The following is an 18,603-nucleotide window of genomic DNA, read 5'->3' on the forward strand; positions in this document are numbered from 1 at the left end:
TCCGCGCATGCGCAGAGACACACCAGCTCGGACCCCGATACTCTCCCGGCAGTAGACCCCCAGGTGCGAAAGCGCGGATAGAGCCGCCAAGAGGGAGCGGAGCGGACTGGCATAGAGGATCCCGGTCTCCAGGTAAGTGGCGTGACAGGGAGGACATCCAGGTAAGATCCACGGCTTCTGAGCAGCTGGCCGGATATCTTTCAATAAAGACGCAGACGGGCTGCGAAGAATACCTGGAGTATGTCTCGCCCAGGTGGGAAAGAGCATTATATTTAAAGTTCTGTATTGGAAATTTGCTGACTGCTGTATTTCGGCATAGATGGAATATTGCTGTTTCCGTGTCATGTATCATTTGTGGTGAGTCTGAAGAGATGGTACAACACCATTTGTTACTCTGTCCAGCCACCAAGCCTCTGAGGAAGCGCTCCCTGAAGCCTGTGCTATGGCAATTTGCCTGGACGCCTCGGATACGGAGGCTGTGCTTGCCACTGCAAGTAATCTGAGCTGGGCAAGAAATGTGTATGAGGAAGGCTACGTTGCTGAACAGTGCTATGGGGTAAAGACATCTTTCTGCACAAGCTGCTGTTGTCTGTATAATGTTGACATATTTTTATTTGGTTTTACGTTAAAGCACTGATGATGTGATTTTAGTGGAGTAATTATAAGCTAAGCGATTGTGACAATGTAACTAACGTGTTTTTGAACTTTTCTGTGAACTGCTTTTATGACTATGTTGTCGAAATAAAGCAATAAAGGTCATATATATATATATGGGACTCCTTAGTCAATTGTATATTTTCCAGCAGCTATTCAAACCAGATAAAGTATTAGACTGAGCACATGTTTTGTCACCAGGGGCACCTTATTAGTGCAAAGTGTTATTCCAGCAACTAAAATAGAGAAGGTCTCTACTTCTGATTACCTTAGGATTCGTTTTCAGTAAATTGGCCAATGACATCAGCAAACTGAAAAAGTGGTGTAACTTTGAACCGAAGAGCAAGAGCCACTCTGCAATTCCCTAACGTTTATGGTGATGCCCTTGTACCTGCTTTGCGAGAAACAAAATGCAAACCTGTTTGGATGAATTGTATGGAAATGGCCTATACGGTTTTGATAGACTGAGAAAACTATCTGTTATTGAAAATTGTTTTATTGAACGTTTGCTCTCGCTACTAAACCTGACACTGACAGTACTGATGCTCCAAGAAGTGGGCAATTGGCGACATTGAGTATGAATATACAATTAAACCCATCATGTTCTAGATTAGGATTTGGTCTACCCCATCATTGATGAAATATAGGCAAGCCCATCTTGATGTATTTAATTCTCATGGAGTTGTAAATATACCATGGATATTTAATTTTAAGTTTGTTTAACAAATCAGTGGTTGCAAAACATGCATCAACATACGTAAGAGATTACTAAACTTGCCTACCACCAATGGGTGAAAGATAGTGTATTGTCACAATGCTATGGCAAGGAATTAGTTTTGGTATACCAGAATGTTATAATTTTCAAATGTTTCAAAGAAAATCTTTTTCAAGTATAATTCTTTCTGCTAAAAGTCCACTTTTTAAAATGATGAATCTACTTGCTGGTTACACATCTTCTTACACATCTTACACATCTTCTTACACCCAGTCAATTTCTGAAAATAGTAGCCATTGTATGATTGCAAAAGAAAGTGCTGCTCTCCATCCCAATTTTTGAATGGCCCCAATAATGATCGATTAACTGTATTTTAGGATGTACAGGACTCCATCGAGTTCAGGAAGCCTTCCATTTGTATCGCCTCAATAGTAGACTTTGTGTGGAATTGGCCACAATAAGCTACTTAAGAACATAATAGGCCAAAAGGAGAAGTGACAGCTTTGCTTAGTTATTGTCATCTTTGTAAATTATATGAAAATGAATTTGATTTTTAAATCACATGCTCATTTGGATTGGGTTCAAAATTCTGTTCTAAAGGTGTACTATTTTTAACATATGTATGATTGTAAGTTTGTAATTTAACTTTTTATGATACCTGATGTTATGTGATTTTGAGGGCTCAAGGGAAATTTAGATTATTTTGCTTTTGGGTAGGGTAGAGACGAACCTCATCTGAAATTTACTTCTGTTTTTATCTCGAATCCAGTCCCATTAGAAATGAACACGTTACTTTGAACTGTTCAGATTGTGTTTGCACCATTGCAACCTCCCTCAGAAGCACGAGATACACAAAAAGCGAAATACAGGAGAAACATTTGAATGAATAATTTAAATTTATATCTATTTTTTTTTAGGTCGATGGGATTTTCGTTGGCCTGCCTTTCTTTTTCCAAACCAGCAAGATCAGGGCCTCTATCAGCGGGTTTAATGGTGTCGTCAGGACAGATTTCGGTCTAATGTTAGCATATGACTGGAACAGCATAGTGGTGGTGACCCTGCCCGGCACATACAGTGGTTCCGTTTGTGGTCTCTGCGGCAACTTCAATGGCAAGGCCGGTGATGATCTGACCTTGAGTGATGGAAGCATAACAAGCAATGCTGTGACCTTTGGGAACCAATGGAAGGTAGCTGATGTCCCGGGATGCACCGCGGAGTGCACAGGAACATGCCCCTTCTGCACTGATGCACAAGCACAGCCGTACAAACTCGATGATTACTGTGGAATCATTGTCAAAACCACTGGGCCATTCAGTAGATGCCAGGCAACCATTGACCCCCTGCCTTTCTTCACTGACTGTGTTTTTGACACCTGCCTATACATGGGTCACCAGATTGCCCTTTGTGATGCTATTACTGCCTATGTGTCTGCGTGCCAAGCTGCAGGCATACAAATACTCGACTGGAGACAAGTAACATTCTGTGGTAAGTTTCTCTTGTTTATTTATGTAGGGATGAGATATTATGTAGACATGGTTAGTTGTATAGGGAAGAAGACATTTTTCCCCCTTAAGACTAGTTTTGTCCATGGATTTACACGCTTGATTTTCTTTTATTTAAAAACAGTACATGATGCACCCTGCATAAAAAGTCATTGGCAAAAGAAAGCAATTAAGTGCCATGTATTTTTGGTTGACAGCAATCTGGCGGAGGGTAGTCTCCCAATAGAATAATACAATCGCCTGGTTCTAATGTTCAGTCCAGAGATTTTAGCACATTGTCTCTATGTCTCTCTCCTTCTCTCTCAACCTCTGTCCCTCCATGCCTTTGTATCTTTCTCTCTCTCTGTCGTTCTGTGTTTCTCGGTCTCACTCTATGCCTCTGTCTGTCTGTATAGGGTTTAGAGTCACCTTGCCAAGTGAACATTTGGCCGTGGCATCCCATCTACTTCCCAGTGTGTGAACAAACACAAAAACTCAGCTTTCGTGAGGAAGAAGGGCTGCATTCTTTTGCAGAATCCGCTATTACCAACAACACAAAAATAAATAGTGTAATTGTACTAACATTGTAAAATGGCTGCTTTTTTAAATGTTACTACGTTTGTTTCTTATTAGTACCCCAGCGAGAGACAATCAGAATGCAACAAGCATTCTGATTGGCTCTCGCCAGATCCCTACCGGGCCGGGAATCCCTCCGTCGGGATTCCACGGCCTTTGTCTCCAGCGGGGGGGCGTGGCAGCCCCTCAGCCAATGAGGAGGCTCGAAGCGGGGCCATCCCCGCTCCGAGCCTCCCTGCGGCTGAGAGGCTGCCTTTGCCCCCTGCCAGGGACTCGGGTAAGTCTTTTTTTTTTCCTTCCCTCCCCTCCGTTCCACCCGCCCCCCCAACTTACCTTCTTGATCCTGCGTCCCCGGCGGGGTACGAGGGAAGCCTCCAGCCGTGTGGAGAATTGGAGTGCGGCCATCCCTGCTCTGCGCCTCCATACGGCTGGGGGCTTCCCTCGTCCCCCGCTGGGGACGCAGGTACTTTTTTTTTTTTTTTTTTTCCCCGTCCCACTCCCGCCCTCCCAATGTCACTTATCTTTTTTTTAATTTTTTTCGGGAGCGGACGTGCACGTCCGCTCGCGATGGCTGCCATGGAAAGGGAAAACGGACTCCGTTTTCCCTTTCCATGGCGGCAGCCATTTTCATGGTCGTTTTTTTTTTTCCGTCCCAAAACGCTGCAGTGTTGAATCTAAAGTAAGAGATCTTCCATTTGCTAAGCCACATATTCAATGTAAAATCTGTTTGTATTTGAAAAAGCTTATATACAGCTCCTGATGCGTTGCAGAAAAATAGCTAAAGCAGTTTAATAAAAGAACACATTGAAGAAACATTTCTTGTTTGTGCTTTAAAATAAGTAATAACATGCAGGTTCTTGCTCACATATGTTAAACTGCAGCAGTGCACAAATGAAACGTTCTACCATGAACAGTTCTTTATCAATTAATAGTTGGCAAGTGTAAAAGAAAACTATTTTACCTGCAAGGAATATGAAAAAGCTTGTCACTGCTTTAATTAAGTGTTGCATTGACAGTAAGAATTATGATCTCTGCTGGCTCAAGCTGCGGGGCATTGTGACACCACGACTGATGTGTAATCGCTGATGACAGAATAATTGCGATGCAATTATTTCACTACAGGTCAGCTGTGATGTCACAGCTAGAGTGCTAAGAAAAGTAATTTCCAGGCTTTCATATGGCTGATACAGGCTGTATTATATATGGGATAAAGTTTCTCCAGCATGGGGTCTGGCATGGATTCACATGCTCATGAATATTCCCCGCCGTCAGGCTGGGAATCCTCGACAAGAAAAAATCAATTTCAGTTTCGTTTCTGAACTGTCTTTCTCCTAATAACCAATCACTGGTCCTGGGTCACACTGCCCCCAGCCAATGTCTGCCCTCTACCTAAGCCCCTACTCTGGCAGCCATCTTCAGATTTTTACTGCACGTTCAAGTTTTGGGAGTCCTCGTGTTATAGCTCTCGAGCTTTTACTGCGTTTTGTGATTTTTTTCAAGGAGTTTACTCTAATTTTTCGGTCAATCGAGCCTCAAGTTCTACCGATTCTACTTCCGATCAACGGGGACCCGTTTCAGAGTTTTCTATGCCCCTCAAGGGTGAGTTTTCATCAAGTTTCGCTTCTTGGAGGATTCCGGAAGATCTTTGAGGCCTACCCCGCGTGGACATGGCCCAGAACAAAGGAAATACAACGCCCGGATCCAAGCATTTCAGTAGCTGCCCTGGTTGCGGATTACAAAATGTCTTCAAGGAGGATGAGCACTCTTGGTGCCTCTACTGCCTTCATGACAACAAATCGCACGTGGAGAAGGACTGTGCGTTTTGTAAGAATATGTCCGAACGGAAAATGAAGGATCGTTGTTCTCGACTCACCAACTGGCTGGAGGGTAAGAGCCCAGCAGCAGGTGAGAAGAGGAAGAAGTATGAGTAGTCTTCTAAGACATCTGAGGGCGCTCCGGCGGCGGGGGCCCAACAGAAGGCAAAGCACTGCGAGTCCATGGGCACAGGGAGCGCCAATGGGTCAGGCTCTCTGGCTGCCAGGCAGGGCGCGATGTCACTGATGCCATCAACCACGAGCCAACGCTTTGGTTCGGGGAAAAGGAAGTCGGAGTACCCGGGTAAGCTTTGGGAGAAGTCCCGGCCGATCCTGACGGCAGCGCCGAGGGGGAGCGAGGCAGCAACTGTGCCCCCAAGGTGAAGGACTCAGGCGCGCCCAGAGTCGCGAAGGCCCTGATTCACCCAGCTCAGGCCTCAATCGAGGGAGTCGCGGCGGCCCTGGCGAAGCCTGCTGAGGCTATCCCAGTGGAGTCGACCTCCGGGCCTAGAGTTCCCCTGCCACCACTGAGGGAATCCTCTTTTCAGCCTATCCATAAGACCCCCGTGAAACCCCAGGGAGAGAAAGAGGGGGGGTCCCAGTAGCCATTACGGACACAGATACCACCTCTGAAGATGAGCTGGCTGGTGTCGCAAAGATTCTGGATAAGAAGTTTGAGGAGGTCCGGTCCTGTGGGAGGGATCCCGACGATGCGGACGAAGAAAACGACAGTGGTACCGATGAGGAGCCGCAGGCCGTGGAGGAGATGGAGGATCCTACTCCCCAACCGTCGCTCCCATCGCAACCGGTGCCTGTGCCACAAGACAACTCAGGAGCGATCTCGATGGCTATTCAGGCCTTGTGTATGGAGACAAAGACAAGTTTGCCCTTACACCCAGCAGACGATCCAGCAGAGGGGAAGAGGGGAAAAAATGTCATCCCCCTCCTCCTTTCCAGCCTTCACAGCCTTCTCAGCCTTCACCTCCTTCCCCTCCACCGAGGGATGAGACGGGAATGGAGATGGCGACGATGGGGACGGATGACGACGGTGGTGACGACGGAATGGACCTCCCATCACCACCAGCTCGGGCCTCCCCCCTGACGAAATTGGCTCCTTCCATGCCATGATCGCCAGGGCATCTGAGCTCTTCCAGCTCTGCCCTGAAGAACAGAAGAAGGAGGGCATCCTATACCAACGGCGGGAGGCCAAGAGGAAGACTGTCCTCACAGTCCCGCTAATGGGCAACATCTGGGACGAAGGGCTGGTGCTCCTGAAAAAACCCGTCCACGGCTCCTGCTAAGAGAGACCGGTATGAGAAGAAGTACCGGGTCCCGGACTCCGCCCCTATGTGCCTCAGGGCACAGCCGTCCCTGATTCAGTGGTCTCCGCGGCGGCCAAGAAGAAAGCGGTGGGGGCGATGGCTTCAACTTCAATGTCCCCGTCAGACGATGAGGGGAAGAAGCTGGACGCCATGGGACAACGGGTCATCTCGTCTGCGGCGACGACGATTAAAGTGGCAAGGCCCTCACGATCGTGGCACGCTACGATAGGGAGCTGTGGTTCAAGATCGCTCCCCTGCTTGATTTCCTCCCGGACGACAAGACGCTGAGGCCCTGGAGATGCTACAGGAAGGCGAGGTGGCTTTCGACCACACCATTATGGTGGCCACGGACATCACCGAAACTGGCTTTCGTCAGATGGGCAACAGCGTTTGCCTTCACTGGCGCGGTTGGCTCAGGGCCACTGACTTCCGCCAGGACGTGCAGACCAGGGTTCTGGACATGCCCTTTGATGGAAACAACCTGTTAGGCAAGACAGTGGACGAGTCACTGCAGGCCATCAAGGCAGACACTGAGACGGCCCGGGCCTTGGGTGTTCTTCAACAACGACGGCCGTCCTTTCGGAACTCCGGAGGCAAGCTAGGTGCCTCCAAAGGATTCGGCGGCGGTTCCTCTTCGTACCGCCAAGCCGCCCGCTCCTCATCGCAGGAAGCCTACAGAGGACGTGGCAAGACAGGGGGATTGCGTCATCGTCGCCAAGGAGGCCAAGACGGCAAGGCTGCGACAAAACAGGACTGAACCGGCTGTGGCGTCAGGCCCCCAACCGAGTACCCCGGTGGGAGGCGGGCTGGTGAAATTCATCAGCGTATGGGAGTTCATCTCCACCGACCGTTGGGTGCTGGATGCCCTGGTCCGCGGGCACACTCTGGAATTACAGAGAAGGTGACCCCGTATACCACCCGTGGCCAGGAAGGAAAATCACGTCCCGCAACTACTTCTGGAGGTACGAGCAATGCTAAGAAAAGGAGCCATGGAACTCGTCCCAAAAAGGCTCCGGAGTATACTCGCGGTAATTCCTTGTCCGGAAGAAGACCGGCGGTTGACGACCCATCCTGCACCTTTGTTTTCTAAACAAGTACATCAAGTCTCAGAAATTCCGGATGGTCACCCTCCAGCACGTGCTGGGACAGCTGGAGGAAGGCGATTTCCTATCGTCGCTGGACTTGGAGGATGCCTACTTCCACATCCCATTCTAAAGGGACATCGCAAATTCCTACGATTCGTGGTCCAGGGGTGGCACTATCAGCTCAAGGCCCTTCGTCCAGGGTGTTCACCAAGTGCCTGGCACCAGTGGCAGCGCGGCTGCGCCTGCACGGGATCCACATCTACCCCTACCTGGACGATTGGCTCATCCGAGCAAAGTCAAGGGAACTCACCGTCGATCACACAGCGAAGACCGCCCAACTGCTCACGGATCTGGGATTCTTGATCAACTTCCCGAAATCCCACTTGGTACCGTGGCAAGTCGCCCTGTTCCTGGGATCCAGACTCGAGACAGTGGCGCGATTGGCTGCACCATCGGAGGAAAGGACGAAGGCCATCCTGGGCAAGGTATAAACAGCTGTTGACCATGGTCGCGGCCAGGGTGAGGTCCATCAAGTCCCTACTCAGCATGATGTCCTCGTGCATCTACCTCGTGCACCTATGCAGGCTGCGGATGCGACCACTGCAAGAGTTCCTTGGCGCCCGTTGGATGCAAGTGGCGGGAAGCTTCGAAGACAGGATCTCACTCAACGAGGCTTTCTGCCAAGTGATCCGGTGGTGGGGTACCTGCGCACATCTTGCGGCAGGCATGGACTTCCAGACTCCGGCACATCAGGAGACGACGGACGCCTCCCTGGAGGGATGGGGAGCGCACACTGGAGACCTTCACACAAGAGGCCTTTGGCTCCCTGAGGAGAGGTCACTACACATCAATGTCCTGGAGCTCGAAGCCGTGTTCTGGGCCCTCAGGTTGTTCCTTCCATCCCTCAAGGGCAAGGTGGTGAGGGTCTTCACCGACAACACCACTACAATGTTCTACATCCGGAAGCATGGGGGCACCAGATCCCCAGCCCTATCCAAGGAAGCGCAGGATCTGTGGCACTGGGCCATCGCCCAAGGGATGTTTCTGGTACCTTTCCATCTGGCAGGAATCAAGAACACCATCGCCGACTCACTCAGCAGGGAGCTGCACTCGTGCCATGAGTGGGAGCTGCGGCAGAATCAATTGGGTCTCCTATTCCGACGATGGTGCAATCCCCAGATCGACCTATTTGCGACGGCGATGAACACTAAGTGCCGAAGGTTCACCAGCAGGTTTCCCCAGCCGGGGAGCATGGGCGATGCCTTCTCATTCCCCGGGGACGGCCTGTTCCTGTATGCGTTCCCACCGTTGACGTTGCTACTGCGACTCATCAGTCAACTCAGACAGTCCTGGTGCAGGATGATCCTCGTCGCACCGGCGTGGCCGAGGCAGATTTGGTTCCCAGACCTTCTGGACATGTCAGCGAACCCCCCAGTCAAACTGCCGACAGACGCGGATCTTCTGGCCAGAGAAGGAGGTGCCATCCTCCACCACGACCCGGGGTCACTGAACCTCCATGCCTGGCTCCTGCAGCACTAGAGTTCAGAGGGTACGATATCCCGGCAGACTGCAAGGAGGTGCTTGCAAAGGCCAGTGCGTCCTCGCCTCTCAAGTGCTATGGACACAAATGGAAGAGGTTCTCTGTCTGGTGCCGCGCACAGAAGATTAACCCTCTGCGGATTAGGCCCCTCAAGTGCTGCCGTACTTGCTATCGCTGGCCAAGGCGGGGCTGGTTCATGCCTACATCAAGATCCAGCTGGCAGCTATCTCCCGCTACACCAGAACTCCGGGGCGATTATCTCTGTGGTCCCATCGCCTGGTGAACGAGTTCATGAAAGGACTGTTCCGATCGTTCCTGCCGGTGAAGGCCCTGGCCCCGGTGTGGGAACTCAATGTGATGCTGACCAGGCTCATGGGGCCACCATTCGAGCTGCTGCATTCAGCACCGTTGAAGTTCCTGTCGTGGAAGACAGCGTTTCTTGTGGTCATCACCTCCGCACAACGAGTGGGAGAGATCCAGGCCCTTTCCTGTAAACCTCCATACCTGACATTCCACGAGACGAGGGTGGTGCTGAGGATGCACCCCTCCTTCCTGCTGAAGGTGTTGTCGGACTTCCATCTCAACGAGCCCTTGGTGTTACCTGTTTTCTTCCCGTCGCCTTCGTCGCCGGCCGAGAGGACTTTGCACTCGCTAGATGTGCCTACAGCGCTGAAGTTCTACGTAGACCGCACGAAGAGCCTGCGGAAGACATCACAGCTGTTTGTGAACTTTGAACCTGTGAACCAAGGAAAGGCCCTCCCGAAGGCTTCCATTTCCAGATGGCTCTCTGGTTGCATTATGCACTGTCACCGGTTGGCAAACTGACCCTTATCCGGCCGTCCGAGAGCTCATTAGACCAGAGCGATCACTGCTACCACAGCGTTCCTGTCTGGTGTGCTCCTGCTGGACATCTGCAGGGCTGCTACGTGGAGGTCGACGCACACCTTCACGAGATTCTACTGCGTCAACCGGGATTCCAGGGAGGAGTCCAGAGTCCGCCAGGTAGGGCTGCGCAACCTGTTCGCCGGAAGGTGGGCCTGGTGAGGAGGTAAGAGATGCTTAATGTTGAGTTAATGAAATGCTTAATGTTGAGCCTTGCCACCTCCCGTGGTTGTGCATGTGTGTACCGCTATGTATTCTTGTATTCATGAGCATGTGAATCCATGCCAGACCCCATGCTGGAGAAGGAACAAGTTACTTACCTGTAACTGTTGTTCTCCAGGATGGGTCTGGCATGGATTCACATGCGAACCCTCCCTCCTACCCCTCTGCGGCTCTTCACTTGGTCATACTGCCACTTTACATGCTACCAAATATGAAGATGGCTGCAGGAGGAGGGGCTTAGGTAGAGGGCAGTCATTGGCTGGGGGCAGTATCACCCAGAGACCAGTGATTGGTTGTTAGGAGAAAGACATTTCAGAAACGAAACGGAAACTGATTTTTTCTTTACTGAGGATTCCCAGCCTGACGACTGGGACTATTCATGAGCATGTGAATCCATGCCAGACCCATGCTGGAGAACAACAGTTATAGGTAAGTAACTTGTTACCTCCATTCCATATGCCATAAAGATATTGCCAGTCACAGAGGAGTCCCGTGACCAAATAGAGGAATGAGGATGAAAGCTGTGTTACTTTATAAGGTCACGGAACACTGACACGATGTACAATACAAAAGGGTGTATTTTCGTCCTTATAATACACAGTGACAGACACAGCCTAATGAAAACACTACAAAAGAATACAGAGAAGGAATATATGTGGAGAGTAGAGTAGAGGCAAACAGGGGCACTATAGCCAAGTGAAGGAGCGCAGGGAGATACAAGAAGAAGCAAATCATGGAAAAGACCCAGAATGGCTGTAGGGCCACTAGGAGTATGATCACAGATGAAATGGTCTTGGAGTGGGTTCACAAGTAAAATAAACACACATAAAACACCTACTGCAGGTGCTAGATGTGGGTTACATGTGACACAGGAGGTATGCCCTATCACCACCCCTAAGTGCAGAACAGCCACACATGGCATTCCGAAAAGCAGTGAAAATGTTGCTCTTCATCTAATCACTTCGCCCCCACATCCTGTTATATTTCTAGCTAGGCCACAACATATGTAGTCTGCTGTACAGAAAATATAAATGTATAACCTGCTACCCTCACATGTGTAACTAAGGTCCTCACAAGTAACAGCACCTTGATGCCAACAGACTGTTTGCGTGATATAAAAATTTAAAAATAAATAATAAATATATTATGTGGCATTCCAGGATGAAAAGGACACAGCCTTCTCTGGACAAATGCTATTGAGGGGATGGGTTTCATTAGGGTTCACCGCCACAGTACTTGAAACAAGATGATAAACAACAAAGAATGCCATGCATGCATGTAGTGAGAGAAGGTGAGGGAGACGTCATCATTGAGAATGGACTGCAGTTGCCAAGGTGCCCATGGGCGTAATTTTAGGGAGGGCAATGGCGTTTGTCCCACCAACTTTTGTGGCACACCATTTTGTCCCAGTCATTTGGCAGGGGCCACTTTCCTTTAGATGACATGCCCCCTAAACATTTTCAGAAAACATACTCCACTAATTAGGTGGGTGCATTATGCCCACACCAGCTTGTGTAAAGTCTAATGTTTGGCAACCCAAGTTTACAGACATTCACATTGATCATTAAAATGTGCTTCAATGCGTTCGAATGGCAAGCAATAGGATGGACTTGGAGTGTGACAGGGCGCGTAGATTTGTATAAAGAGACACAAAGGAAAGGGGTACACATGTGCATTGGTGAGTTTAATACATTGTGGGAGACAACTGCTATCTGCAGGGCATGCAGCTGGGTATGTTGTCTTTCTGCAATATGAGTTCTTGCACTTCTATGTAAAAAGGAATTTTTGATAATCGTCTTTGTGAAACAGGTCTCCTGAATTTGTTTGGAAGCGTGTTTCTTTTTTCTCTGATGGCAACCCCTGCTACTCACTTTGATCCTCTGCTTTCCACCTGCTACCTGTTGTCCTTCCTTAAAGTTACAATTTTTTTAACTTTTCACAGTGTTTTCATTTGCTTCATAATGTTTTTTTTAATTGTCCTCATTCAATCAATCTTGTTGACAAGGAGGGTCTTTAAATAGTCCTTTTTAGCAGTTACCATTCCTGGTAAAGATCCACATTTCTTTTCTTGTGATGGTCACTGCCACCTTCCACTTTCAGCTACCTAAAAATGCCTTTGCAATTTGCATTAGATGCAACGCATGCCTCGAGAACAGCAGGTAAGACTGTAGCACGCCAGCACCATCACCTTGGTTCAAAGATACAGGTAAATTCATCTCTTGAGTACATGGCTCAGGAAATTTCCAAATGCAAAATATAAATATTGATGTCACATTGATTTGATTTAATCTTTTTTAGCACCCGTGTGCCCACAGAACAGCCACTACGAGCTGTGTGGAGTCGGCTGTCCCACTACCTGTTACAATCCTGCATCGACAGCCAACTGCTCCTTGCCCTGCAGGGAAGGATGCTACTGTGACAGCGGCTTCGTCCTGAGCGGAGAAGAGTGTATCGCCTTAAAAGATTGCGGCTGTGTGTACAAAGAGCTGTATTATAAGCAAGGCCAGTCATTCTACTCGGACATTTTGTGCCAAGAGAGGTGTCAATGTGGAATCAGCGGAGCCGTGACATGCCAGAAGGCTACGTGTGGTGTTAATACAGAATGCAAAGTGGTGGACGGTGTCCAACGATGCCATCCTGTTGGCTACGGCATTTGTAGAGCATATGGCGATCCACACTACACCACATTTGATGGTCAACATTTTAATTTCATGGGGACCTGTGTCTATCAGCTAGTCGGCGTCACTCCTGGTAACCCGAGCCTTGTTCCATTCAACGTCACAGTGCAGAACAACAACCGAGGCAACAAAGCAGTCTCCTATACAAAGATGGTGAATGTTGAGGTTTACGGCCTGACACTGAGTATGAGCAAGGATGCTCCCCGGAAGATCAAGGTATGGGCATGTATGTGATGTGCTTTCAAGGGTATGGGAGACATCAGCCAGAGAAGAGTGTTCAAATGCAACATAGTGCTGGGGTTCTGTGGGTTCGCATAAGCTTATTTTATCTTGGTTCACTAATTTCCTGTTGAAGGCATATAAACGAATGATGTAAACAGCATTCCATGTCTTCCAGTTAGCTTTCTTTCCATGGACCTGGGTGGAAGATCAAAGAAACATTTTATAGAGAGGTAATAAATAAAGGGTTCTATGTTTGGTTTTCCCCATTTAATCGTGTGCACTTTGTTTGTGGCACGTTTCCTTGATGTGACTTTGACTTTTCGTTTTTAAATGGGGGGGTCCCCCGAAACCACCACTTTAGCCCACATCCCAAACCACCATCGCAAACCACCTCCACCTCCTGCCCACACACATTAGCATATACCAAAACAATTAATTTGTTCAAAGTGTAATCGGGGGGAAGCGTGCACACGATTAAACTGATGAGGAAAAGCAAACGTATCACGTATTGAATGTATAAGATTGAGAGGTAGTGCATATAATACTTCCAGGATAAAGGCTGTGAAAAGGAAATGGAGGCCTTGGCCTGAGGGAGTGATCTGTTTCATGTGGTTCGTAATGCAAAAATGTATGCATCAAAAAAAGGCCTGTAAGATTCCAGCTACAAATACAGGCACGGTACACGAGTAGACAGCAGTCTATATGGTCACAGTAGGTTTAAAGCTAATTAACCAAACAATGGGATATCCCTATTCCCTTGAAAGGTGTTTTACTTAACACAAAGTATTAAGTACTTCAGGGAAATGTATGCCAAAGGAGATTGTGTCCAAGATGAAAAAATCCTTCATTTTGTGGGAGTTTGTTGTGATCATAAAATCAATTATTTTGCAACACCAGATGATCCTGCTTGCAGTACTTGCCCGTATCCAAGTGATTGATGGTCAATGATGAACCCTCAATTCCTCAAAAACAGTAAAGAAATGTCTTTCTCCAGTGTGATTGCCCCGCAAAGAGCATTGTTCTGTTTTGTGCCAACTTGCCTACTTTGTTTTACTGCATGTTTGTGTATTTCGGTTATGGAATTGGAGTTCACGATCAGTAGAATTGCTATGGGGAAGCTTCACAGATCCCCTTCACGGGTATTCCCGCCCGTCTTCTGCAGGGGCTTGCCAACTGGTCTCCAACTCCCAAGAACTTCAACACTCGTGTTCACTAAGACTGACAGACAACCTGCAACCTATCCCTTTTAAACATTGCAACATCAAATTTGCTTTGCAAGAACACCCTTGATCCAAACAAGCGCCAGAGTGCCCGTATCCCATCCGCCACACTATATGCATAATATTAGCGGGTGCACTTGATCATCAAGTCTCCCACTTTAGAACCCAGAAAAGTGGTCAAAGGAATCTTGCAATGGATTGGATAGAAACATTGGAATGTAATGACATTTTTTAAAATGTTATCTGTATACGTCTTGGTTAGTTATTTAGAAACCTTTTACACAACCATCATAAATAAATGTAAACATCAATGCATTAGTATAATTTAATGTAATAGATTGAGAGATGTAAACTCCACCAAGCCAATGTCTGTGGTGCAAACATTTCAAATATGGCACCGTAGGATGCTCTGATGATGCCCGTTTCTCGTTCTGATTTTCAGCTTCTATCTAAAGAAAAAATAATTAAGTGTACTTAGCATCTCGGTTGCTGAATCTACCGAGGGAGAGTTTTCCACAGCCCTCTATTGAGGGGTGTGAAACCATCGAACCCAATGGCCTATCAGTGCTCCAAACAAAAGGTATACTGGACAACTCTGGAGTGGTAAATGTGACAGAGCATTCAGGAGTCACTCAAGGGATGCGAGAAAGGATGGTGTTGAAGTAGAGTTAGTCTCCACATTTACCCCCCCAAAAAATACTCCAGATTGGAAAACTGAAAAATGCACACTTTTAATAAAATCCCAAATTGAATATCTATCAGGTCACATTATTATTTGGGTAAACCATGACAAAGAGTAAAACACAGTGGGCCTCATTACGACCCTGGTGGTACGGAGTGAACGGCGCCGTAAAAGGTGCCGGCGCTGTTCACCCCGTACCGCCGCATTAAGAGTTCCCCTCACGGGACACAGTAAGCACGCCTGGAAAAACCAGGCGTACTTACCGGGTCCCGCGAGGGGAAGAGGGAACAAACAACGGGCCATCTCGTAATGGCCCGTTGCTTGCTCCCTCTCCCATTCCCATTCAGCCCTATGGGGGCTGAAATGGGAACGGGGAAGGACCGTGTCCTGGTCCTTGGAGGGAGGAATTACCGGGCCTTCCGAACTCGGAATGGCCTGGTAAATCCTCATTCCGAGGACCCGGACCCCAACGCGATTTCAGCGGCAGCCATGCCGCCAATAGCGGCATGGTTACCGCCAAACTCGTAATGAGGGCCAGTGTCTGATAACAGTGATGGTTAGTTAAGACACAGTCCACGCCTAAACTAAATCGGCTCCCACTACACGGTGATAGGCAGAATGCAAGGAAAAAGGGAATCCTAGGCAATAAAAACGTATATTTATACATTCAACATCGGGCCCCAAAATGCCACATGAAAAACAAAATAATCCTTTACCTCTAGTACATAGTAACATAATTGATACAACAAATACACACCGTGCATTAAATATAGCACATTGAGGGGGCGGGGGTGCTTAATACTTTTAAAAACCAAGCCCACAAGGGCCACCGCACGTTTACATGCGGCTAGGCTGATAGTGCCAGATCAGTAAGGTCTCATTGCACCCCTAGAATTATAGAGATACACTGATGCAAAAATAACCACAGTGAAACATAGTAGCATGACATTTCTATAAACAGGAGTGTGATGAAGAACCGAACATGCATTTAAAATCAGCAGCACATGCAAACAATCCAGTTCTCCAAAACTTCAAGGACCTAAAGAGGCCCAATGAAAATGTCCATGTACAGGTAGATGGACATGTCCAAGTCACTTTAAAAGAGTTTCAAAGGAGTTCAAAAGATCCTTGTAGGAATAAACACTAACATTTACGAAAGCATTTCCACGTTATGGGGAAAGGTCAGGGAAGTCATGAGTTTTTCCCGAAAGGTGTGGCAAAGTCAGCAACCTGAACCAGGGGGATCCCAGAACAGACCCTCATGAAGTCCCAGGTTTGAGTGCAAGGAGTAAGAACATGTTCCCAGATTCGGGAACTCACATCTTCTGCACACTATCTATTATCTGGAAAACCAGACCAACAATTTACGTTCATTCAATGGTAGTCATTCAAAACAGTAATATGAAATACATATAGTGGTTGTGGAGCAATTTATCAAGAATTCTAGTACAAACAGATTAAGTCACAAGAAATATCTTCATTTTATTCATGATGATCAAAGCAGGGGGGTCCAACGCTTTTCGAGTGGTTCACACTCTTCATCAGGGGCATTTGAATTTCTATGAAAAAAATATATACAGTATTCTGTTAGGATTCATGGATATAGAATAGTGCTCAAGAACAAGGGTTTACTTGGACTAAACCGTTAGCTATTTAATGATTATGCTTTTGACCATAGTTCTTAAGGTTATATAGACTGTTGTTCTACATCTATTACTCGGAGCATAAATTAACAACAAGTGTAATCAGCAGCATCATCCGAAACCATAACATATATAGCATTTGCATATGCGGTAGCCCTATAATCTTAATTGCTATGCAGGGAACTCTACTTCAAGAAGGAGTATATGGCATGTAGAAAATCTAACCTTGTGATACTTTGGTAAATAAAAGAAAGGCTGGCAGTCGGTCAGTCCCATTTTGGAATACTCTGTTAGCTGCAATTCATGTAAATCTTTCTGAGAAAGAAGATAGCCTGTAGTCCGACTCCTGAAACAAGTAACCTGTGTAGTAAACCAGAATAGCATTGTTACTATGGGGAAGGTTGAGAAAGTTACTATGCCCAATAGAAAGTGAGAGCGACATAGCCTCTATCACCACTACTGGAGATAGTATCCTGTGAAGTAAACTAAAAGACTGTATTAATATGGGGATGTTCGACATGCCTAATCGAGAGTAAAAGACACTTACAGTGGAGTAAGAGCAGACGTCCTTAATGGTGGTAGATATTCCAAAGCAGTTAGGGGATTCTTCAGTATGTGGAAATCACATGAAGGAAAGGCTGCTGTATTATGCAGAATTATGAAGAATCTAAAGGAGCAAAAGAACGGGGCATTGTTTATTTACCCAGCCAGTAAAGGAGTAAAATAGTCATCTAGCTATGTAATATGCTAGTGCATGCCACTCAAAAAAAGTGGGGGTTTCTCAGACAAAACTGCCTTACCGTCAAAAAAGCGCTGTAAGATTTGACGTTCTCGAGGGGGTGCTTGACGCCATTTTGAGGTTGGCATCATTTTTTATACACATTTTGACGATTATGTCATCCCACGCATGCGCGGATGACGTCATGTGTAAACAAAGGGACGGTAAGTAATTCTTAACTTCCCTCGGTAAAAACGCTGATTAGACCAAAAAGTATTAAGACCCAATATATACTAATATTAGTCTAACCTCCCATAATGTGTTCCAATGGGATCCATAGTGGCAAAAATAGATGGAAGTTAATTGGTGTCCATTATCAGATGTGCGGCTATGCGCGTGGCATACAAAAGTCTTACTAGCCTCCTGGTAAGTAGTGTTAGAGAGGGCTCTCAGAGGAAACTGTCTTAAGTATCAATTTCACCAATAGGGGAATAATTGATATGAGATGACCATCTAGTAAGAGAAGACGTCCTTAATGTTGCATCCTTAATGTTGGTAGATATTCGAGAGCAGTTAGGGGATTCTTCAGTATGTGGAAATCAAATGAAGGAAAGGCTGCTGTATTATGCAGAATTATGAAGCAAATCCCAAGTAAGGACAGGGGAGAATCTACAGGACATGAAGTCGTTGTGACCCTATATAGATACATAGACCACTGATCAAATATGTTCAAGACATGAATGCCAACAGCCTACCTATGCAATGGGGTAGAGGGTATTCTTTGGATTGGTGAAGCCGCTTGTCATACTATGCTGCAATTAATGAAATATAGTCCTACCGGAACTACAATGTATATAGTATTCCAGCCAAACCAATTATACAGAATTTAGATTACCGTGTGTACCCTATGCTCATTGTAACACCTAGTGGACTTCTTTAAAGTGGAAGGTACATCTTAATGGTAGTTTCTAAAGCATGTTGAAAGTCTCCAGTACTCATCTTTATATGTATACCCAATCCCATGTGGAATAGCTTTCAGATCCAAATTGACAAACAGTACGGACAATAGTACGGACAATGGTCTGCCCCACGATGGGTTCCCATTCTCATGGTCATACTATGCCTGATGGGAGCTAACTTAATAAGTCA

The 18,603-nt window shown here is 46.9% G+C and overlaps 1 protein-coding gene across 1 annotated transcript in view; it reads left to right on the top strand.

The window, feature by feature from the left end:
- The first annotated feature begins 442 nt into the window (after positions 1 to 442).
- The window catches only part of LOC138533164 (IgGFc-binding protein-like), a 104,555-nt gene continuing 86,394 nt past the window's right edge, over positions 443 to 18,603 (top strand). Inside the window, exons 1-4 of the mRNA XM_069641129.1 lie at positions 443 to 556; positions 2,287 to 2,854; positions 5,819 to 6,103; positions 12,590 to 13,185. Of these exons, the coding sequence (XP_069497230.1) occupies positions 443 to 556; positions 2,287 to 2,854; positions 5,819 to 6,103; positions 12,590 to 13,185 (1,563 nt within the window). The remainder of the gene's footprint in view (positions 557 to 2,286; positions 2,855 to 5,818; positions 6,104 to 12,589; positions 13,186 to 18,603) is intronic.

The sequence above is a fragment of the Ambystoma mexicanum genome, chromosome 1p (assembly GCF_040938575.1).
Source record: "Ambystoma mexicanum isolate Mex_15411 chromosome 1p, UKY_AmexF1_1, whole genome shotgun sequence".
NCBI lineage: Eukaryota > Metazoa > Chordata > Amphibia > Caudata > Ambystomatidae > Ambystoma > Ambystoma mexicanum.